The sequence below is a fragment of the Falco cherrug genome, chromosome 5 (genome assembly GCF_023634085.1).
Source record: "Falco cherrug isolate bFalChe1 chromosome 5, bFalChe1.pri, whole genome shotgun sequence".
Taxonomy (NCBI): domain Eukaryota; kingdom Metazoa; phylum Chordata; class Aves; order Falconiformes; family Falconidae; genus Falco; species Falco cherrug.
In genome coordinates this window covers 91,895,788-91,920,108 of record NC_073701.1, presented here as the reverse complement: position 1 = coordinate 91,920,108, position 24,321 = coordinate 91,895,788, and the positions used below count along the sequence as shown (strand labels likewise).

Below are 24,321 nucleotides of genomic sequence, written 5' to 3'. Positions count from 1 at the left end.
CTTTCATCCAAGAAGGAATTAATTCCACTGTTCAAGCAGGAATTAATTTGGAAAAGGCCAGTGGCCTCAGTTAGTCCTGGTGATTTTAGTAAAGATAAAAATAAAACCCCATTTTTCTCAAGATTACATGTTAGTTACCTTCTGAAATTTAAAGCAACATATCAACACGAACAGACATTATTGCTACAATTCGAGCAATCAAAAAGCCTCTTACTTTTAATCTCAAGTTAATTTTTAGAAATTACTGAAAGAAGACATAATTAGAAAGAGAGGACTACTTGAAAATGTGCCAGTGCATAGCTCATATATGCAATTGCATCTAACTGTCAGATCACAATGTAATTGAAGGTATATATAACAGAAGCCTGAAGAAAGATGAGAGTCCTCTATGTTCAAATTACATTAGTTAGTTAGTAGGGCCAGGATGAAATCTGCTACTACTAGCACCAGGATGAAATCTGCTACTGGTGAATATTTTAAAGAGAGAACAACTTTAAAATACAGAATTACTACTTTTCAAAAAGGTTTTAAAAATTTGGCTATTATAAAGACTATAAGGATTTTTAAACACCGATATACCTAAAATTAAGAAAACATGTGGAATCACAGAGCTGCACAGAAAGTAAAGAGAACATGTAGAAACACAGAGCTGTACAGAAAATACTCCTCTGAAGGACAAACACTCTGTCTACATATTTCCTCTGTTAACTATTCCCATTTAGCTTGTGATCTACCATGGAAAGACTCAGAAGAGGACAGTATGATTTAAAGTAAGAAGTAAGCTTTGTGAGTCTGCTGCTCCCTTGGGATACCATGAAGCTCTAAGAGCAGAGCAAGACATAATATACACAAGCACACGGCAGAGATTTAGAATTCACGACTAGATTTGGAGTTTGACAATGAATCTGCAGCGAGAATGTTTATGAAAAAGCCAGACTATATTAAAAACAATTAATGATGGCAAAATCCAGCTTTATGCAAGCCAAATATTCCTTCAGTTTGTGAGCAGTCCCACAGCAGTCAATGGAGAAGCATTAAAATAATACCATCATGAATACAAGGGGCCCTTAAACACCACATGTTCAGCAAAACATACCTGCCAACCCTACAGATTTTGACAGAAGGCAACCTCTTTTATCATCTACCTTTTTCTATTATTCTACCAACTGTACATCACCTGATAAAACGAGCAAGTCTGTAAGTGTGCCATGCCACAAGTCCTGCATTTGGGACCAATATCACACACAAAGCCCTGTCACCGCCAGGAAGTGAACTATTTGCTGTGCTGTTGTTGCTCTTCTTCCCCGAACAAACAAGTCAGCCAGCTAAAGAGACACCACAGCAGTGCCCCTTGGGGAAGCAGATCTCAAAGGCCTATGGACTCAACTTGCCTTAAGTCCAGCTGCATTTCATAATTATGGTGTCCTGACCCTCGACTCCTCCCAGCAGCATAGTGCAACGTAAAGCACTCACTACGTATCTGCAACACCAGACAGCAGCTCTCGTGCCAAGGATGGACTCTCACTAGCAGAGCTGGAATCACTGTACCTCTCTACACTGAGATAAGTAAGTGGATTTGGATGCTAGGAAGTGCACCTCTTTCTTCTGACTTAGAGCAAGAAAAGCCAGATATTACAAACTCGCTGGCAGAGGCTGAGTAACGCTGACCCTAGATGGATGCTGCTTTCTCACCTCAGGAAAATACATGTAACCCTGCTACAGCAAAGAGTAAGCAAGAGCACCCAAGAAACATTTCCTAAGTTCAGGGACTCATTCCTCTCTGAAGTCCTCTTGCAGTTTGACTTTGTGTAAGATCAGGGCAGAAATTATATTAATCTTTAGCCCCAAATTCCCACAACCCTTTCCACAGCTGCAACATACGTAAGAGAACAAAAAAAAATCTGCACATGACCTGCCAACAGGGAAGTCAGAGAAGTTTTGCCCAGTGGCAAAAGCAGTAACAGCTGGAGTTGAAAAGAACAAGAGAAGCAGCTGGACAAACTGGCTGAACTTCACTGCTACTGGAAGTAATGCAGAAAATAGTAAGTTCAGCTGAGAGACTAGTGCAGCTGCTCCACCAGCCCCCAGACTAGAAACTGCATGACCATTTGCAGCTTCATCTACTCTACTGTACAACAGCAGTCACCCACAGATGGCAATCTACTTGAGTGCATATCCACAGCTCAAATTTCAGCTACTAAAAGGTAAGTTCCTAGTTCTGCGAAGCTAAGGTAAAGTTGTGAAGACAAAGAGTTCAAACAACAACTGATTAAACATTTGTGGATTTGGAGTTGTGCTGCTTTTCAAACCATAAACTTAATAGAATGCAGCTACATGACTCCTGAAGATCTGTGGAGTAGTTTTCAACCATTATAAAATCAACAATGGAAGTGTTGCCATCGTTGTGATAAGCTCTCTCCCATTGCTATCCTCCAACAGAGATCTACATTCTCCTGTAGGCTTCGCTTATATTTAAAAGACAGGAAGAACTATGTACCTGAGCTTATAAAACTCCAGAACCACAATTGGTTCCATAAGTTGCATCTTTACTATTTTGAAAGAATTCCCAAACTCTTTACTAAACTGCAGCCAAGCACACGTTAACTTACATCTTCGATATAATGGCACCATAACATCAAATACCAAAATTACACAAACAGTAATGAGAATTTAATTAATCTGTACTCAAGATAACCCTTCAGTCTTCCCTCCACCTCTTCAAAAACTCACTTAGCTAGCGCAAAGGTCAGTTTCCATATTACTTAGCAACATGAAGCACTTCTCAGTAGCTCATGAAGACACACACAAATACTGATTTTCCTTGAGAAATACTGACAACGAACTACAGGCTACTGGACTATGAAAATTCCACCCATGCCTGACAACTGGGAAATAATACACATTCAGAAAGGGTTTTTTAAAGTCCATTTTGCATACAACTTACTTGAAGTTTTGCTAGCTGAGCTGTGCGAGACACTATTTTGTTGTAGGGGTCAACGATTTTAACTCTAATTCTGAAAATAAGAAGAGAATTTATTTATAGCAGTATTAATAAGTAACACGACAGAACAACTAAGAATTTCTACTTTCTAACCACATAATGAATGGCATACCTATCAACAGTACTCTGTAAAGCACCAATTCTCGTCTGCATCATTTGGAGGACACCTGCAAAATAAAGCAGATTTTTTACATGGAACAGTTATCAATTACAGAAAAAATTATTCTTCAAATCATAGTAACTACTTCTGACTAGCATAAAAAAAAAAATCCCCCTTTACAACAAAGCATTCAAACAGACTGAAATTAATAAAACACAGCATATTTGGAAATAAACTGAGCAGGTAGTAGATCACTTACTGAATGTTACGGAAAATTTATTGGTAGAGAACGCAAACCTACAGAAGAAATATCATTCAAATTCATCATACGTTAAGTTTCAAGTAATATTTAGAGTATGCTGCTTTCTAAAAGAATGATGATCAGGACTGCTGTTCAAAGGCATATAACCTGCTACAAACACCTGAACATGACATACAAAAAAGCACAACCTATTTAACACTATTTATTTAACGTAGTGACTAGACAGTTCAGAGAAATCAACAGACAAAGAGAACTGAGAAGATAACCAACTCCATTTCAAGGTTTTCTTCCTGTGCATAAGCATCTCTGGCAAAAAGTAAGGTATCAGTGTCATTGTGAGGTCATCTAATTTAGACTACAGAGCAAACTACATTAATCATGTTTGTTCCAGATTAGTTTGGCAAAACAGCACAAAGAAAGCCCACAAGCACGCTTGTTCTTAAATTGCAAAGTAGGCAAGGGTAGCAGTCATTTGTGCAAATATGGAATCAGCCTGATGAGAATTTAATAAAGTTATAAAAATCCAGGCCTATGGAATTATTTTTGTTCCAGTTATTGTTAGCATTCTCGAACATACTACAGTTTTGTAAAGCCCTGTTTACAAGCATGTCATCATCAAATTGGATAAAACTGAAATATGATAGAGTAAGATAGAAGACCAACAAAACTACTGCTAATGGTTTTATTCAGCTTGTCCAGTAGTGGGACTGTATCTCATATATTTTATATAAATATGCAAACTCCCATCTTCTCTATATTTCAGAACTATTAACCTAGTTAGTAACAGACTCAGGAGTTCTCAGACCTTTATACATGGAATGGTAGGCATGCAATTCTCACGCATCAGAGGACGAAGATATCGGATATGGTGGAAAGCTGGCAAAATAGGCTGAACTTTCTACTCCACATTGCAATAATGTGGGAGGGCCAGTAGCATGACATTGCTGCATCCATGACTGTGACATTGCTATAAAGCATACAGCAGTCCTTTTGCCAGAAGGTAGAATTAGGATGAGTGAGAAAGCAATCTACCCTCTCCCATCTTCTGTGTAAGATATGGGATGGCTACTATTTAGCCTACCTTGAACTAACAGGTAGCTCAAGGTATCTACTGAGCTACCTATAGACAGAAAAGAGCATGTATAACAGATCAGTGTACCATTAAAAAAAGTTCACAGACCTAAAAAAAAAAAAAAAAAGCACTCTACAAGCTGGGTATATAGATTTGAAACGTTTAATGGGATTCACTTTCACACATCCAAATCATTGTATATGCTGTGAATTAACTCCATAATCTTCACTGGCTAACTTTCTTGATAAAAATACCAAGAGCTACGCGATTCTGACTTCATAATGAAAATTTCTGTTGACATCCATCTTTTCTTTTTCTTATGAATCTTCATTCAGTGTTTCTTCTACAGTGACCATGTATCACGTGTAGCAGAAGCAGGGCAGACAGAAGAAAGTTTTACAAAACTTAAAACATCCTATTTGTGTGCACAGACTTTTGATTTTTCTGGCAGCTGCAGACTGAAGTTTCTACTGATGTCTCCAGTACCAAACACTTTTCAGGATTAGAATCTCTGCATGCCCTTCTTCCCTCACACACAGAAAAGGTCTCTTAAAGAGCATCACCCTAAGTAAATAGAGAAATTTGAACAAATTTGAGGTGAAATAGATTTTATCTTTACTTTGGGTTAGTAGCTGTAAAACACACCCTATTTGCCACATCTGCCTTACAGAAATGTTTTATAACTGAATAGTTGTCTTGAAGTACTTCATTCTTTCCTCAGAGCAATTTTAGGAAGGAAGGCCTTCAGAAACAACCATGATTTCAGAAAACACAATTCCCCTGAACACAAATTTCTGAAAATTGACTGGGAGCTATTTATCAGTCACAAGATTGACTTACTAGGAAAAAAATACCTCAGTGCAGTTAAGATTTTGTGTTAAAGCCTCTTTGGTTAAGATTTGCAAACTATGCAACAAATGCATATGCAACATGCACAAATTTGGTATTAATGGCAACAATTATCAGCTAATGTTGCAACAAAAATTAGGTTTATTTAGAAATATATATTAAAAGGTCAAAAAGACTCGGTTGCTAAGAACTGATTATTGAAACGCGTTTTCCTATGAAGTAGTTACTGCAGAGAAGTATCAGCCAAATCTTCTCCCTGGAGCTCCATCTACTGACATCGAAAAAAAGCAGCCACAAGTTACTTACTCCTCAGAAGACAGATTTGTAGGCTGAACATTAGGGGCCAAAGTTGGCAATAACTGACATTCTCTGCAGATGTTAGAAGTGCTCCCTCCATTGTAAGAAGGAACAAGCATAATATAACAGCATTTACCTTCCAGGGATTCAATTCCAGTTGCTTGGGCCAACAGGTCTTCATGCCTTGCAACAACCTTAACGAAAAACAGAGTAGAGAAATCAGCACAGAAGAATGGGGATGTGTGCCTGAAAGGATGATTATTAATACATCATCATCATCCCTACATTAGCCAGACACAGGAAAAAGCAGACACACCTTAAAAATGAAAGGGCTTTCAGAGGACATTTTAATTCACAAAAGCAGCAAGGTCAGAATAAGAGGGTCTGTAACTGCAGCACAGCTAACATTAATTAAAGCCAGGACAGCAATCACATTTCAACACACCTTCACATATAACCATAATTGTAAATGCAAGCTTATTAATCACACAGTAATAATGTATATGTATATTCACATTTTTAATATTTTCTTTTCTATTTTTGACATTCAGAAACTAGTTCCCAAAGAATATCAAAACTGGGGCAAAGGAAAGAAGGAAGCAGGTTTTGAAACTCCACATAAACTTTGTTCTCACTGCAAAGTCCGCTGTGGATTTATGGTGTCTGCATAGATTTTACCAAAAAGCCTTCTACCATCCAACCTCAGAAATCTTTCTGAAGGTGTGTTAACATAGATTATATTATATCTGCCCAGGTAAGCCTTGGAGCCTAGGCTACTACTCTCCAGCCCAGGCTGAAAGGATGCAAGTTAAATCACTCGCTATCTTCTCACAGTTGTCATCCTAAAACACAGGCATTTCTGATAGCTGGAGATGCTCATTTGGAAAGAGCCAGGGAACTTCCTTACAAAGAAGAGCGGAACCTCCATCTATACAGAGACTGGCTGCAGAAACTGAAAATGAAGTGAGTGTATGGCTTTTTGGTGGGACTATTAAGAATGGGCTTGACTAAGTATCAGATTCACTACTAGTTTTGCTGTAAGTTGTACCTTTAGTTAACTGCTTGCAAAATACACTGGGAAATTTCAGAAGCAACAAGATCCTAAGATTACTAAGCTTTTCACTAGTTGGTATCAACCATCCCTGAATAACAGGTATGCTTTAAACTTACTTGTAAATGAAGCTCTTTATCCAACTGACTAATACCTTGGGCAAGTTTTGCCAGTTGCTCAGCTATCACAGCCTGATGGATAGACTGGGAAGTGTAGGCTTTCACATCAAAGTCTTCTCTGAAGAAGTCAGCGTAACATTCTGAAAAAAATTTAGATTTTATCTTCATACTTCAGAGCAGTTAAAAAATATTTATGAACCTAAAGCATACAGTTCTCTCTCTGACCTTCAATTTCTCCAAACGTAACAGTGTGTGTTCTCTGTATCATGTAATACAAATGTGACACCAACGTGGGAAGAGACCACAATCAAGAGAAACAAGTTTCGAGGTGATGCCTGTGTTTGGGTTGAGTTTTTTTGTACGTGGTGATAAAGACTCGTGTTCCTTTATTGCCCACAGCCTTTTCTTGCGCAGAATACACTAAAGAGTGTAAAAAACCTTTCTTCTCCAAACTTCACAACGTAACTGGGGTGAGGCTACAGAGGTCGTGCCCATAACCAAACACACACCAGCCACCTGGTCAACACAACACAACAACCACGGAGGGTCGAGCTGGCAGGAGACGCACCTCCACGAGACCGAACCGGACTCTTACAACAGTATCGGTTTATAAAATTAACTAAATTAAGAAACGACACTGCAACGACGGTCTCGGACGAAGCCAGACCCGAGTTTCCAGGCAGCTCCTACCGGTATTACCAAGCCCCTCCGCCTCTCAGTGCACCCGCTTTCCCTCAGGAGCAGGCGGGCCACAGCCGCCCGCGCCACCCCGCCGGCCCCGGCCGTTCGGGCCCCCGCCAGCAGCCGCGGGTCCCGCTGTCCCCCCCGGCGCCGCCGCCCCAACTTTCCGCGACTTGACACCACGGGAATTCATGGCCCCCCTCGCCCCGTCCCCAGCGCCGGCGCCTCACCCCGGCTCCGACCGCCCTGCCCGACGCCGCCCTCCCGGAGCACCCTCCGTCCCGCCCGCGGACGAGACCCCCCGACATGGCCCCGCCGCCCGGGGCTGCCCCCCGCCGCCCGCGCCGAGCCGAGCCAGCGGCGCGCACCCCCAGGCCGCCGCCGCCGCCGCCCGCGCCTCACCGTCCGCCAGCAGCTCGGCGAGCGCCGGGGCCGGGGCCGCGCCGCCGCCCGCCCCCGCCTCCTCCATGCTGGCAGGTGCCGGGAGCCCGCGCGTCACTCCCGGGCGGCGGCGCGCGGCGATGATGGCGAAGGCGCGCGACGGAGGGGGTGGGCCGCCCCGCGAGCGGGCGGCGGGGCTGTGGCGCACGCGGTGAGCGGGGGGGCCGGGCGGGGCGCGCGGGGACCCGGCGGGGGTGGCAGCGGCCCGGCCCTCTTCGGGCCCGCGCCTCCGGCACCCGGCAGGCACCGACCGACCCGCGGCAGCCAGCGCAGGCCGGGCCGGGCGGGCCGCAGCCCCCGCCGGGCGGGGAGAGGCGGAGGGAGCTGGGCCTGCAGCGGGAGGCCGGGAGGCGGCGGGCCCGGGCTGCTTCTCGCCCGACTTGAGGAAAAACTTTCTCCCTGAGCCCTGGGGCCCCTGGGCCGGGCTCGGGGCCGGCCCTGCGCTGAGGGGCTGGGCGGGAAACCTCCGTGCCGTGAGGAGCGCGGGCGGTGCGGCCGCGGCGGTGCTGCAGACTGCGAGGCGCCCGGCCGGCGCTCGGTACCTGGTGGTGGCAGAAGGCTTGTTCCTGGCAGCGTGCGAGTGAGGGACTTCTTTCGGGATACTTTACCAAAAAGCAAGTCCTGTTAAACTATAATGCTTTGCTGCACGGCCCGTGAGAGGTAGCAGAATGACTTGCGTTTCAACGCTGTTTGTTTTTCCAGATGCTAAGAGGATTCCTAATTGTACATGATTGGTGATGCAGAAACTAAAGAATGCCAACTAAAAGATCCCATGGATTTATTTCATTCTGGGCAAGTTGTAAAAATATGTGCCCCTATGGTCCGCTATTCCAAGTGAGTAATTATCACATCAGCTATGTTTTCAGTGTATTCTCTCTGAGGAAGTTATCTTGACTGTAAAACCAGGGATGATTACCTTTTTCTCCTTTAATTATTTAAGATGGAGATAGACATGGGACATGTTTTATCTTATGATTGTACTTGGACATCCCCACGGTACCACATATCAGAACAGCATTTTACAATAGCCAGTAAAAAAAAAGTCTTTACTATTTATCTCTTAATTTTCATGTATCTGCAGGTTGGCTTTCAGAACCTTGGTCAGGAAATACGGTTGCGATTTGTGTTACACACCTATGATAGTGGCAGCTGATTTTGTGAGATCTGCAAAAGCTAGAGACAGCGAATTCACAACAAACAAAGGTATTTTTTTTAGATTAACCATTGCCTTGTCAGTATGTTTTATGTGGTGATAAACCAAACTGGCCAAATGAATGAAGTCTGTCACACAACTTGACATCTGTTAGCAGTTTTGGTATACTGTATCTGATTGACTGTAAAACCATAGAAACTCTCTCTAGGTAAGAGAAACACATTCTGGTGATAGTGTGTCAAATGAAATAGTGGAAAACCTTGTCTCCACTTGAAATGAGGGCCTCCAAACTGATTTAGATGTGCGGTGGGTTGACCACGCATAGCTGGCCAGTGGCTATGCACCCACACAGCTGCTCACTCGTTTCTCTTCCACCCTCCCCCAGCAGCACAGGGGGAGAACAGGAAGAGCAAGAGCAAGAAAAATTCACAGGTCAAGATAAAAACAGATTAATAACTGAAGGAAACAAGGAGGAAAAAACCCAAGTGATGCAAAGGCAATCACTTCCCACCTCACACTATCAGACCAATACCCAGCCAGTCTCCAAGCAGTGGCCATCCAGGAACATAATTTACATGTCCCAACACACTTTCACCTTCCCCTGTCACTCCAGTTTTATTGCTGAGCTTGATGGTATATGGTATGGAATATACTCTGGATCAGTTTGGGTCAGCCATCCCAGCTGTGTTCACTCCCAATTTTTTACCCACCCCAATCTATTTGCTGAGGGCAGGGGGAGGCAGAGTGAGAAAAACGTTTTGACGCTGTGCAAGTACTGTGGCAATAGCCAAAACATTGGTGCGTTATCAACACAGGTTTTGTTACAAAATCCAAAAGACGGCACCATACGGCCTCCTACAAATAAACTTTAAACAAATTTGAACTTAACTCCATCCCATCTAGACACAGTATGAGATGGTAGTAAGATTCTTTTCCCAGCAGTTGCTGTTTCTTGTGTGTTTCAGAGATGACCAATTATTGCCAGGAAAGGTTTTCTGGTCTCTAATAAAAATAAGAGTGTTGCTAAAGGTGAAAAAATTAAGAGATCAGACATTGATACAGTGGAATCAAGGATTGCTAAAAGAAGCAGGGGTTCACATTAGCTGGAGTGGAAGGTGGAAGGGGCTGTTGGGGGACTCCTTGCGGTATTGAGGGGTTGATAAAAAGGAGCAAGAAGAGACCAGGAAGTTCAAGCATTGATGGGGAGAAGCAAGGTTTCAGGCATGCTACAGAAACATAACCAGAACACGAAAAGAAGGAGTGTAAGGAGTTGTACAGTGTCCTGGGTGTAAAGCAAAAGAGAAAGTGGTATGAAATACGTGGGAAGAGGTGACAATAACAATACAGATCTTTTGGCATGAAGTGGCTGCAGTGGAAGGGTGTAACAAGGAACATATAAGCATAGGCTGTAACTGGAGGAATGAAAAGAGCACTGCTAGTAAGACTGGTGTGTAGGATCTATGAAGTGTGATGATTTCATCTATTCAGACCACTGAATTAGTGGTTTCATAAGTGTATATATAATAGCAGGGGAAGTATATTTCATTATTTTAGCACTGGCTGTTTACTATGATGAATTATTCAAATAGAGCAGTTACAGAGAAAAATCACATTGGAAAGCATAGACTCTCTTATTAGTAGAATTCAACCTTAAAAAAGCATGAATAATTCTTTGTATGTAAAAATAAATGAGTAAGAACATAGCTGACAATATATATCGTTCAAAGCTCCACAAAGCCACTAGTTTGCCCCCTTTTAATTTACTTACATTTCTGATCTAAACATCATCCTGTGGCATTGAAGTTCCATGGGTCAGATAGTATCTGTAGCGTATTCTAGCGGGTGCAGGGATGGGGAAAGAGGAGATTCTCTGTTACGCTGCAACTTTGCTGCCTGATAATAAGGGGAACAAAATGAAATGTTGTAGTGTTGTAAACAACATATTTTCCCTATTCACCTCTTTCACGCTGGTCTTAATTTTACAGGCCTCTAAAACATTCTGCCTCAAACAGCTTTGCCCAAATTACAGTGTTTACATTATTAGCATTTATGCTTTTAACAAGTAACTCCACAACAGGTTGTGAAATTTTACTGTGGTTTTATGTTTAACTTCCTGGCTGTTTGGGGATTTTGTGTTGTAATTAGTGGAGTAGGTTTGGAGTCTACAATTGCAATTTCTGTTTTCCATTTTCTTCAGCATTAATGTTTCTTTGTTGCATATTTCTCAAATAGAGGTAATGTTCTTTGTGGCTGCTGCTAGAAAATTTAATATGGCTAGACTCAGTATTTTTATTACTTAACGCTCAACCACAAACCTAAGAGTGTGGGATTATTCCAAAATACTAGCTGTAACAAAGTAAATCTTTTCAGCTAAAGCACTGTGTTAAATGGACACTGTTTTGAAAATATGCAAGGGATTGTTTTTGCTTGCCATATGTTTAGGTAACTTCTGGAAGTGTCTTAGCTTGACTGAGAGGGTACTACTGCTCTTTCTGGCAAGCTCCACTGCTTTAAGAACTAATTTTCCACTAAAACAGAATAATCTTCAGAAGCACTTGTGGTCTTTTCAGTACCAGAAGTGCACCTACTTTGTGCATTTTTTGGATCATCTTTTTCCATCAGTGCTCAGTTACCACCCTTTCTCTTAACTGCAGCAATTGTTTATAAGGAAAGTGAGTGCTAAGACTGTTTCGGATATTTTTAGATGCCTTTGATGTAATGCAATAGCTGTAAAAGAGGAGAGCATGTTCCATATGACCATCTGGCTCTCTGCAGGGGCTTAGTAAATCACAAGTAGTTCAGCAGACCCATGTCGAGGAGCACTGACACTTTGGTTTCCCACTTGAGACAAAGCTGCCTCTGCCCATGTGTTCGCATGCCAACTCAGCATATCACATTGTAGATAAAAACCAGCCATGGTGGCACAGAAGAGGAAAAAGAAGGGCTGTGATAAGGAAGGGCAAACGTGGGTTGTTTAGCTCATTTCTGAACGGTTGGTTCTGTAAGCAGATTTCCCACCAGGCAAGACAGACAGCCATGTCAGCACAGCAAAGGGGCAGCATGCAGGTAAGAGCAGGCAGGCTAGGAGGGGAAGCATGAAGGCTGTACAAAAATAGAGAATACATAGTTTCATATATCATCTTTGTGAAAGATAAGCACCTGACCAATTTCAGTCAGAAAAAGTATATGTTGACCCAGCAACCATCTAGGACACGTATGTTTGTCTGAATTCCCACCTCTGAATTCTCACCTCTCTTGATAGACATACTCATTTAGTAAACACTGGTCAGCTACCTTTATTTGTGATTTAGGGCTTGCAATCACAAAATAGTCAAGTTTGGAAGAAACTCTGTAGATCACGTTATCCAGCTCGCCTGCTCGAGCAGGGTCGCCTAGAGCTGGTTGCCCAGGGCCATGGGCAGACAGCCTTTCAATATATGAAAAACATTCAAAATTTAGAATTTCTTCTTTTTATTTTCTAGGGGGTTTAAAATCTCTAAATGTCTTTTCATTGGCTAGGTGATCATCCATTGATTGTTCAGTTTGCTGCTAAAGAAGCACAGGTTTTGTGTGATGCTGCCCGTATCGTATGTCCTTTTGCAGATGGAATAGACCTAAACTGTGGCTGTCCTCAGAGGTAAAGTTTTGAAAAAGCTGGGTAAATATGATGAAGTAATTTGAGATTAAACAATATTGGTCTTCATTTTCATAGTAATTGCTGTCTTAATTTAAAAATAGACATCAAGAGAGAAATAGCTTTTTAACCTGTCAGAAACGTCTGTGTGGCAAGACACTGTTCTGAATGTTCTGAGATGCCTGTCACCATGGTGAGACTGGGAAAACCAGGTGTATTTGCCAGCTTGGCTTTAATTTCTGTGATACTGCATGTTGGCTCAGAAGTGAAGTGGCCATCCCTTCTCAACAGCTGTTAAATATGCATTACCCAGAAGAGCTTGTTGAAAATAATTTGGAGAGGGTTTTGAGAAATGATGTGGCAATTCCCAAAATAATGAGGCAAGCCACTGATGTCTCAGATTTCTGCAAGAGAAGGATAGTGTCTAAAATGTAATTATACATATTATATTATTCAGGAAGTGTTGAAAAGAATTTCTTCCATCTTTTATTAGGTTTATAAGTACAGTGAATTAGTGATCTACTTCTCACTTAAATTGATAAAGATTTTGTCTTGACAGTGAAACAGTAATGCACAAATGAAGATTCCTGCTAACTGGTTCAATTGAGAACCATTTATTACAGGCTTGTCAGGCAGTCTTTTTCTAAGTGAAGACCTCAAAAATAAATGTAGGAAAGCAAAAGATAATATTACAGTGCAAATACTTCATTTGTCTATCCTAATTAGGTTGTCTTGACTTAAAGTTACAGTATTTGAGAAAACTCTTTTCTGGAGAGATCTGAGATTTCAGAATGGAAGTGTAGGTTTTTTCTATGCTAACTACAGTTAAATACACCAACTTCTACATTCCTTTTAGGCCAAAAAGATACTCTTGCATTTGAATCCTTTGTTTCTTGTGCATGCTAGTTTCAGATAACAAAACTTTATATACTTAATCTGCATTTATAAGAAAAATTGTTTAAGAAAAAAACTGCTGCTAAATGGAAGCAAAGGTTATTTCCTGCCAATCAAAATAAAGTGTTTTGCAGTTGAGAGAAAACAGAGTATTACTGAAATTATATCCTTACTTGCACTTCAAAAATCTTCCTTTCCAATCCAAACTCATTTTCTCTTCAGAAGAAATCTATGACCCAATGGAAGCAGAAACATCAAAATATTTTATGTATAATTGATTAAATGTTAATTTATCTTCCTTGCCAGTCCATTTTGTGGACAGAAAATTGAACTGGAAGAGATTAGAAACTTGTCCAGAGTTCTAACAGCACAATGGAGACTGAATCAGGATCTAAGAGCTGGTGTCAAACTGCAAACAATCATTGATCTACAGCCAGTACTATCTCTTGTTTACTCAGCCACACATTTTGAAGGTCCTAAGGAAATAAACTGATGTATTTAACTGAAATTGGTCTGCATTGTTTCAAATATAGAATAAAAATGTTCTTCTTTTAAAGGTGGGCGATGGCAGAAGGTTATGGTGCTTGCTTAATAAATAAACCAGAGCTTGTTCGAGATATGGTGAGACACGTACGGAATCAGATCGACAACCCTAGATTTTCAGTATCTATTAAAATAAGGTAGGTCTAACTTAAGTGCTGTTTGTGGTACATGGAAGAATTCTTTTGATTTTTTTTAAAGAAACATGTTAGTATGATAGTTACACCATACTTTAGTATATGTAATTCTGATGGTGTAATATTAGACATTATAATAATTTCCTTACATGTGAAGAATGCTGAGATTTTTTGACCTCAGATGGTGAAAGAGTATCTGGGGAAAGTAGTCCCAACCTTAGATAGTAGAACCAGCACAGCCTTTGACTACTTACCCACGTAACTTAATGGATGCTAGAAATTTTTGCAATCCAAATGACATGAAAGTACAAGTTAAAAGGTTTAGGGTTGCATAAAAGGAAATCAATGCATAGTCTGTATCATCACAAGGGTTTACTTTATGAGCTGTTTTGAGGCCAGAGCCACAGTTGCTGTTGACTATAAAGGGTAGGGTAACAGAACTGAAAACTAGTCCCCACAGCTGCTGTAAGGAGCACATCCTGCTTCCCTTCATCACTTTCTAAACTTCTGTAAACCATCGCTTTGCATTGCTTTGTACCATTTCATCCACTATTTATCCACATATCCCGTGTGGCTTTTGCGTATTTGTCAGTTAAGTTTCAACTCAGTTTGCAGTCCTTCATAAAAGGGGAACTGCTACAAATCAGGGTTTTTTTCACAAAACATGCAAAATAATGATGTTTATTTTAGAATCCTTAGGGCACTCTTGCTCAAATTTTATAGCATCTTGCTATAAAATTTACCATGTATATTTCAGAGATGTGACATAATTGGGAAGTGCTAAATTAAATATTGGTTTCTATACATTAAATCCATGTCTTTATTTAAAAAAAAAATCTTTTATCTTCCAACAGTAATATTTTCTTTATTTCTACTGTTCCTTATACAAATCTGTGGTAACTCCTCCTTATGGAGGAGGGCTTCTTATACAGTTCAGGTAACTTATTATCTAATGTTTTCATTCCTTGGAATTTCAGGATCCATGAGGACTTAAAAAGAACAGTTGACCTGTGTCAGAAAGCTGAAGCAACTGGAGTTTCATGGATTACAGTACATGGAAGAAGTGTAGAAGAAAGACATCAGCCTGTACATTACGAAGCAATTAAAATAATTAAACAAAGCATGTCTATACCTATTGTGGCTAACGGAGACATTAAAACTTTAAAGGATGCTGAAAATGTTCATCACTTGACAGGAGCAGATGGTAAGATTAAACGTACTCTATTTTCTAAGTAAACTTACAAACCGGTTTTCAAAGTACTTTGGCTGTGAGTAGGACATGATTTGAGTGCTTTTTACTCTTTGAGGAGACAAATGAAAGAGCATATTTTAGATGCCTTATAAACTCATAAATGGAATCACTTGTAATCATCAGAGGACAAGAGCAGTGTTATTCAAAGCCACAATTAACAATTTCCGAGGCAAATTACAAAAGCTCTTTGCTTAATTATGCTATCTCAGTAGCAGAGTACAGGGGGACCTTCAGACATTTATTCCATCTCTTTATGGAGCTGATCATCTTTTAAAGAACCATAAACTTCCACTTGGAAATCTCTACTTCCTGCACAAGGGACCAGATTTTCTTATAGTAAGAATATGGCAGAAAAAAGGAATATTATTAAGCCAGATACTTAATAGTTAAGATGGTTGACTTCAAGGACGCAGTGAGGCCTTGCACTGTCATGTCTGTATGTATTCACCTTGTCTTACACTTCAGTGGTAAAATTTGGGGATTTTTTGCAGGATTTCCCTGCAGTTATTTAGTCACAATGGATTCCTGCAACTCTCTATGGTTTCCAGACAATATGGAAGTTCAGTGTATGTTTTGAAGACGTGATCTGTATCTACACACTTTGGATCTTACAGCTAGAGAACAACAGGACAGAGAACAATAGCTAGTATCATAAGGAAAAGTTTGTGTGCTAGGTTTCTTTTGACATACTATTGGTGCTTAATAGCAACAACAAAAATCAGTTGAACTGAACTGCCATGCTGCTGCAGTGACTTTCCCCCCAAATACAAAGCAGGAAGGAAATACATAACAGAAAAGAACGTCCTCATAGCCCAGCTGACCATCTTCAATAGCAAAAATATGATGTGTTAGGTTTTTTCTGCCATCTACAATAGTAAAAGAAATTTTTCCTTTTTGATCATCCTATTTTTTAAGAAAAGACTAAGCGTGATAGATTATATGTTGGCAGTGCAGGAAAACAGAATCCCTTAATCACAGCAAAATTGCAATAGAACTTGTATGGGTTTATCTGACAGTTTGAGATTACAGTTACAAATACACTGGCTTGTTCAGAAAGATTTACTGCAGATCAAGAGCCCTGAAATGTATATAATTGAGACATTGAGCTCTTTATTGGAAGGATTCTAGGTCAGTGAATCAGCTGAGTTGCACTAAAAATAAATAAATATAGTGTATTGCTACTCTTGTGTTTTTCCATTGTAATTTTATGTTAAAAAGGTAGGCTTGTATGTATGTAGCAAATGAAAACAATACTACTGAATTACAGTTTCAAAAGTAGGGAAGAAAGACTTCTGTGTACTGTGTTTTGTTTCAAAATTTCTAGAAGAATATGTCATCAAGTGGAATGTGTTGACAGGTGTTGTAGGTACTCTGAGGTCTGGATTGTTAAATGGATTTCTCTGATACAGCTGTAATACCCATGTTCTCCCATTACTTGTCTGTAAGCTTTGGGTGTTTGTACTAAGGGGTGCTGTACAAAATCTACATGAGGATTTAATGTAAAATTTAAACTATAATGTAACTTACTGCTTTAATTTCCCATTTGAAGGTATAATGGTGGCTAGAGGACTCTTAGCAAATCCAGCTATGTTTGCAGGCTATGAAGAGACACCTTTGAAGTGCATTCAGGACTGGGTTGACATTGCTCTTGAGCATGGAACTCCTTTTACGTGTTTTCACCACCACTTAATGTACATGATGGAACGGATAACTTCAAAACAAGAAAAAAAAGTTTTTAATGTTTTATCAAGTACCTCAGCCGTACTAGATTATCTGAATGACCATTACGGTGTGTGATAACTGAAAGTATTTTAGTTCTGTGTAAACTATTATTTTGCAATTGTCAGTACACTGTTAAATTTTTAATTGGGTTCCTTCCTACTTTTTAGTCACGTTAATATATTGCATAAGTATTTTCAACACAGCATAACATTATGATCAGGGTGATACTGCAGTTGTTTAGTATTTTTATGTCAGCATTTTTCATTCCAGAAAATACTCAATTCTACAAATGTGGAATTCTATTTACGATGCACGAGTACACAGAGAATTGGTCATTGTAAGACTCTGGTAATTTAATTTATTCTTTCACCAGGCAATTGCTTAGAGCAATATGTTTGCAAAACTGGGGCCTTTCTTAAGTGAAACGTCCTAAAGTCAGAAGAACTACTCATAAATAATACCAAGAATTTCAGACCAAAAGAATACAAAGGGAGCAATTATAGGAGTATTTGCTTTAACTGACATAAGCTGTACTTTTAAATTTGTGTAGGTTTTTCAGGTTTAAAGACTGTGAGGCCTTGAAGCCCAGTATAGTATGGTCTTTTAAATTAGATGTTCCTTTTGCAGACTAAAACTTTCTAGACTTACTTAAAACTCACAAAAATTCCACACCTCTTATAGTGAAAGAAACCTAGAATAGATAAAGGATGATGGAAAGAAGGAAAGAGTAAAATGAAGAGATACTTTTAAGTTCAAACTTAGCTGAATCTAAAGTACAAGCCTTGAAAATTCAATTTAACTAAATTCAGTTTTGTTTATCTACTGTATAATAATTCTATAAAAGATTAAAGCCCCATCATCTACCAAAACAGAACTTTATAGGTCAAAGAAAAGCTGACAGATTCTCTCGGTGAGGCTTTTGCAGTCCTTTCTGCCTGCTGGCATGTTGCTTATCAAAGCATGACAGCCACATGGCTTTGAATCTTTGTATAGGAGGGAAATAGTGAAAATTAGAACAAGATAATAATATTACACACCAGCTGCATTTGTTCTGCAAGGGAAATTTCACAAATCGTGCAGTACAATTATTTGTAATCAAATAATTTGTTTTCTTTATATGTTTACACAGAAATTCATACCAGAAATTGCTTAGTTTTCTGACTCTGATACATCTATGAATATACAAGTGAATAGTTCTAAATTTTGTAAATAAATTACTTGGTTTTGTATACAGTTGTAATTTTTTTTTTATTACACTATAAAGTTTGACACCCTGGAGGAGGCGAGGTTGCTTTTGATGCTGGTCCCCAAATCTTAGAATAGTTTAGGTATCTAAATTCTCCCTATATATTTTTTCAATGCAAAGGCATAAAAGACTAGATTAATTTTCGTAGTGAATATGTCTGATTTAGGCATATGGACAACAGTTTGAAAGGCATGACCTAAGTCATCAAGTCTAGTTCACTACTTAAGACAGCAGTTATGTAACTTCTGATTTTGGTCACCTTCCTCATGTATTAACAAATGGAAGACTGCAGACGTGCTTTACTATCCAAGGCTCATTGAGACAATCTCTACAACCTTTTCTGCTGCATTAGGTTCTCCATTCCTTCAGACAACTATTTTTTCACTCTTCTGTATCGTTATGTTTTCTTTACATTGGGTGAGCAGAATCATGTATAGCATTCCAGGTAAAAGCCCAGCAATGTCTTCTGCAGTTCATACTTCTCTTTCTGATGCCTAACTTTTCCTCAGCTAATATTCATCATGTATTTTATGAGCTTCACATTCTACAGCAAAAGTTCTTATTTCCCAACTGCATGACATTGTATATCGTACTACTGAATTTTCAGTCTCAAGTTATCCAACTACAGCACAATACTCAATTCTCCTCAGTTCTGAAAATGCCTCCAGCTTCCTGCATCAAAATTAAAACTAAAACTACAACTGAGTTGTAGAAGAAAGGGATTCTTCAAAGTATTAACTAAGCCCTGTGTTAACATTTTCTTAAGATTTTTATGACTTGCCAAGCAACTATTATTTGCTGTGAACTGTCCCATTAGCCACAAAGAGCAGAGAAGAAAAAGTTATTATAATCGAGTAACACAAACACAAGGCACTTTTTTTTTTGTGTGTCTGTGTAATAGTGTGGAAATTGAATTTTAGAGGACTTGAAATACCTTGACCTATTTAGGAACTGAATACTTGATGATTTTGAAGGCAGCAGTTGGTTATGCCTGTGTGAGATCAATCAGAGATTTCTGCCTGAAGTACAAGGCCTAGGTTGCTGTTAGTATCACTAGTAATTAAAGAGCACTTGATCTGGCCAATTATGCATCATAAAAGTCAATGGAAGCTTATCATCCCTTTTTGAGGGTGAAATTAATTGTGTGCCTTCTTCCCTTGTGAATTTTGCATGCATCTGAACACACTTCACTGTGTTGACATAGAATAAACTGCAAAATTGGAGTCTTAGAGCCATACTCTGAACAACCATACTTTTCAAATACACATAAATTACCAAAGATAGGAGTTAGTTAACTCCCAGTGTTGTTTTAGAATATGGTCATATTTCTCATTATAAACCATTTGAATATGGGAAAATTCTCATCTCCTGCTTAAAGCAGCTAGATAAAGTCCTTCCCTGTGTATGTTACTTGTAACATCACCAGGTACTCTTTCTATTTTCTAATTTTCAACTTTTTAAATAGTGATTCTGCAAGTATCATAAGATACAAAGCTTTGTTTCCTATTTTAGGTCCTTTGCCTCCTGTAATCGATCCAGCTCCCTATGTTAAGCCACCCTGCGCAGCAATGCCATGTTCTCATAATCCCTGTGTTTCCTTGCAATTTTTACCCTGCTGCAGTAACTCCAACTCCCTCATGCAGCCTGAACAATCTCATTTTCTCTGTTCCCTACTGTTGTTTCTTAGGTCTCTGCTCTGTCTTGGGTTGATGGTTGGGCAAATGCAGTGTGTGATGATGAGACAGCTGTCATATAAGCCAAACTAGAATGTAACAAGTTTGAACTTTCTCTTTGCCTTTGTTTCAGCAGAGAATTCATTGGATTTCTGTCCTCTAACCAGCTGCTAATACACAGGCATTTCATATTTCTATTTCTGAATACTTTGTCACCTTAGTGGTGGGAAAGGAAGGTATTTTTTTTTATGTAATATTTTAAGGTTCATAAGGTTATTTCCTCAAGCCATTATATATATCATATGGTGTCGTATTTATCACGCGGTAAGATAGGCAGTCTTAGATCAACAACCCAGACTTCTACAACTTCAGTTAGAATACCTGGACTGGGAGAGTACACTCAACAGGAGAAGGCAGGTGTCAGGTATTTGCGGGCTTCTCTCTGTTCCTTGGATCTCATTCCAGCTCCGGGGCGGGGGGGGGCATACACATCAGCTGCAGTGAAAGCGCACAGCAGTCACCGAGAGTGAGCCTGAGATCTTATGAAGCCATTGAAGTGAAAAAGCAGACTGAGACTCTGGCAACAGGGATGTACAAATATAGTCCTGTCGGTATGAAGTTAGGCTACTGGGAGAGCAACTTACAGTGCTAGTGAGAGGTGAGTAAGCAGCTCAGAAATGGAAACTGCTCTGGAATTAAAGGAGAGAAAGTGCTTAACATTTTAACAGCTTCAGTAAAGTAGTATGGCTCTAGGCCAACAGCTAAAATGTAATAAACAGGACATACTAAAAAGTTATGTTTTGTCTATGCTTCTGATTAAATATGTTTATGAAAATATGTTAGAAATACTTCTTTATACCCAGGCTGTTTCCACTGTGTAATTGGATTGAAATGGCTGGTTGCATCACTCGCCAATATTTGGTATGCATAAACAATTATCTGGGATGTAACCTTTCATCCAGAGATTGCTTGGCAGCAGCTAGAAAAAGGTTAACATGATGGCTTCATCCCCAGGCCACAGACCTGGGAAATCTTAAGTGTAAACAATTTCAGATTGTAAGCAGCTGCAAACTCTGCTCAAAACTGCTTATGCAAGGACTTCCTACCCCACTCATTTCCAAAGGATTAGAGTAACAAAGTACAACTAACTATTCACAGCATTTAATCTGTCTCATTTTGATGCAAGCTAATTGGGGCAGAATTCCCAAAAGCAAGTAGTTGTGTCAGGAGGGCTGGTGATGCCCAGTTAGGACAAGGTAACCTCTTCCACCAGCAGCACCTCAGGATTTGTTAGGACTGCAGGCACGTCAGCAAGCTGCTGAGTGGGCCCTGGCATGGGCTAACTGAACAGGGTTGGAAGACTCCTGGATATGACACGTGAGATCACTGAACATGACATGTAACAAACAGCATGAGAAGCTGGTAAAAGCTGCAGATAGCGCTGGGAGGGGTGGCTGGATTTCACTAGTGGTTAAAGGGGGAGTTAGGTGAAAAACAACTGAACTACACTGATAACTGGAGAGTAGTTTTGAAGGTCCTTTTGGAACTAGACACTTGCAAGGCCAAGCGTGCCCAGGAATGTTATCACTACCTCAGTGACACCATGTGAGGCCAAGACTGCCCAAGTGATGGTATCAGAAATACTGGATGTGGGTGCTGATAGAGCAAAGCTAGGAACAACAGGGAGAAGCTGTTAGGGGAGGGTTATGCAGGGGCAAAGAAGGGGAGTTACAAAGCTGGCAAAAGAGATGGGCAACAGGGAAATGGGTACCAAGGACGTGCTCGGGGCCTCACTAGGCTGATAAGCATCAAAGAGAACAGTAGAATAGAACAGGATTTTCTGAGGGAATATTGTTTTATTCATGAGGTCCAAACAGGCTTGTTTGACAGCCTTTGAGGCTGTTGTTTGGTTGTTATTTGTGCTGTCTTTATGAATATTAGGCCTATTTTCTTTGAGCGATGTGCAGGGTCTTAATATTGTTAAGGTAATATAATGCATGTGGGGGATGGACGGACAAGGCACAGTATTTTTTAACTGAACTTCAGAAACTAATGAGTGCACTAGAGAGCAGAGCTGAGGTCCCGACTGAGTAAGCTTGACTTGCAGGGTGGTGGGACGATCACAGTGAGATCCCGCAGCAAAACGCTTACAACCGTTCCCCCTAAATGTGAAAAAGATACTAATTTTAACCTTCCTCAGCGTGTAGATCCCTGCGTTTTCCAACAGCGGTGTGGTCCCCTAGCAAATTCACGCCCATCGTCAGGCTCGGCTTTCCAGCTGCCCCACACCGGCCCCCTCCGCAGCCGCTGCTGCGTGTCTCCCCCCGGGCACCCCGCCAGGGCCCGGGAAGCCGGGGCGGTAGCCGGGCAGAGCCTCTGGAGCTAGGGGAGGCCGGCGGGGAGCCCCCAGCTCCACCGGGGTGGGCCCAGAGGACCCGACCCTCCCCCGGGGCCTAATCGCACCGTGCCCCGCCGGGACAGCGACCGCCCCCGCCCCCGGCCCGCCCCCGCCGTGTGACTCAGTCCCGGGCCGGCGCACATCGCCCGAGCTGCCGCGCCGGCGGGAAGGAGCAGCTCGCTTCCTCCCAGCTGTCGGGCCGCTCTGCCGGGCGAGGCCCCGCTCCCCGCCCCTCCGAGAGCGGCTCGCCGCCATCAGGCTCACCAGGGCGCCAGCGCCGAGGAGGTTGCGAAGGCCGGGCGGCCGTGAGGGGGAACGGGACGGGCCCGGGGCGGCCCAGGCCTCTCCGGCTGCGCCGAGGGGAGCGGGGGCGGCGGGAAGCGCGTAGGGGCGGGAGCCGTGGTGGCGGGAGGGCGTCGGGCTCGGGCTGCGGCACAGGCGGGGCTGCGGTCTCCTCACGGGGGCTGCCGCCGGCGGGCCCGGCCCTGCCCGCCGAGCCTGGCGCGGCGGTGAGGGTCCCGGTCCACCCCCTCCCTTCCCCGGCAGACGGGATGGTTCGGGAGGGGAAGCCGGTGCGGTGGGACGCCCCCCGCCCCGCGGTTAAGTTACTGGGAACTGCTTTCCTTGGGACCCCGCGGCCCGGTGGGAGGTAGCCCGGGCGCGGTGCGGCGGGCCCGCTGAGCCGCTCCCCCCCGCAGGCCTGCCGAGGCGATGACTTTCCAGTGGACGGCGGTTGCTGTCTTCCTGTACGGCGAAATAGGAATGCTTCTCGTGCTCTGCCTGCCGTTCATTTCTCCGCTGAGGTAGGACTTCAGCGTGCTGGACACCCCCAGCTCGGTCTGACAGCCGGTTTGGGTTTATTTTACGCTTTTGTTTTTATAAACACGGAGCTTTGCTGCATCTTCAGGTAGCAGTGAACTAATGGAGGAATGCTGTTGGGGGCTTGAGCATCAGCAGTGTCAAGACTCGTAAGGCTGTTTGGAGTAGCTTTATGTTTGTTTTCTGCATGCTGCTGATTCATCCGAGCAGCAGTCGGGCTCCCAGGGCGAGCCCCGTTGCTTCCTTCCAGCCAGGGCGGCGTCTCCGCTCGGGGGCTTTGGCGTAGCTGCCGTACGGGAGGGCACCTGGCATCGCGGCCTCAAGCTCGGTAAGAAACGAGAGGACGGTGCGGCTTTTCCAGGAGCTGTTCGACGAGTTTGTGAGGAGTTTTGGTGTACGCCGGGCACTGTGGGTGCTGAGCTGACAGGGGCTCCCGGAGCGGGAAGCTGGCCGCACACAGCCCCCGTAAGGGCTGTAGGAAATCTGCCGTCGTTTGTTTAAAAAGCGTGCTTCAGCATGGTGCAAGAGGTTCAGGACTCTGAAGGCCTGTACGAACATACATAGGCTTACAAAATAATAATACTTATGGGACACAGCAGGAACATGAAGAAAAATAAGTCATTCCTGTAAAATAAAGACCCTTAGTAAGGGAAAGAAACAAAATGTTAGTTAACTCTTCTTGTGTGCAAAGGCCTGACTTACAGCGTTATCTTAAGATTGTTTCCTGTGAGTAGCTCTTCAAATATGGTAATGTTATTTAAAGAAAGCTAGCTTCTCTACAAGAAGCAAGAGAAACAGTTACAATTTCTTTCCAGAATATCACTAACTTAAATAAAATAAATTTTAAAACCCCGCACCCAGAAAACCCCAAGTAGGATTAAACCTTAAAGGTTTAAAAAAAAAATAAATTTCCACTGTCTCAGTGTTGTGTAAAAATTGTTACGTTTGCTTTCTGCATCTTCATATATGTTTAGAATGAA

General features: G+C 41.8%; 2 protein-coding genes across 4 annotated transcripts in view; one reads left to right on the top strand and one right to left on the bottom strand.

Moving 5' to 3' along the window:
• COG5 (component of oligomeric golgi complex 5) overlaps positions 1–7,967 on the bottom strand; it is a 183,345-nt gene extending 175,378 nt beyond the window's left edge. The window contains exons 1-5 of the mRNA XM_055711500.1: positions 7,835–7,967; positions 6,752–6,891; positions 5,718–5,775; positions 3,114–3,168; positions 2,945–3,014 (exon numbers count right to left, since the gene is read on the bottom strand). Coding sequence (XP_055567475.1) covers positions 2,945–3,014; positions 3,114–3,168; positions 5,718–5,775; positions 6,752–6,891; positions 7,835–7,901 — 390 coding nt within the window. The 5' untranslated portion in view covers positions 7,902–7,967. The remainder of the gene's footprint in view (positions 1–2,944; positions 3,015–3,113; positions 3,169–5,717; positions 5,776–6,751; positions 6,892–7,834) is intronic.
• Positions 7,922–24,321, top strand: part of DUS4L (dihydrouridine synthase 4 like) — a 39,324-nt gene continuing 22,924 nt past the window's right edge. The window contains exons 1-8 of one of the 3 annotated variants that reach the window (XM_055711505.1): positions 7,922–8,024; positions 8,576–8,707; positions 8,955–9,076; positions 12,546–12,663; positions 14,112–14,234; positions 15,209–15,435; positions 17,765–17,775; positions 23,231–23,325. In XM_055711505.1, coding sequence (XP_055567480.1) covers positions 8,601–8,707; positions 8,955–9,076; positions 12,546–12,663; positions 14,112–14,234; positions 15,209–15,435; positions 17,765–17,775; positions 23,231–23,325 — 803 coding nt within the window. In that variant the 5' untranslated portion in view covers positions 7,922–8,024; positions 8,576–8,600. Of the gene's footprint in view, positions 8,025–8,575; positions 8,708–8,954; positions 9,077–12,545; positions 12,664–14,111; positions 14,235–15,208; positions 15,436–17,032; positions 18,435–22,646; positions 22,808–23,220; positions 23,326–24,321 lie in introns of those variants that run through there. The other 2 variants (XM_055711503.1, XM_055711504.1) reach the window with 2 other exon arrangements.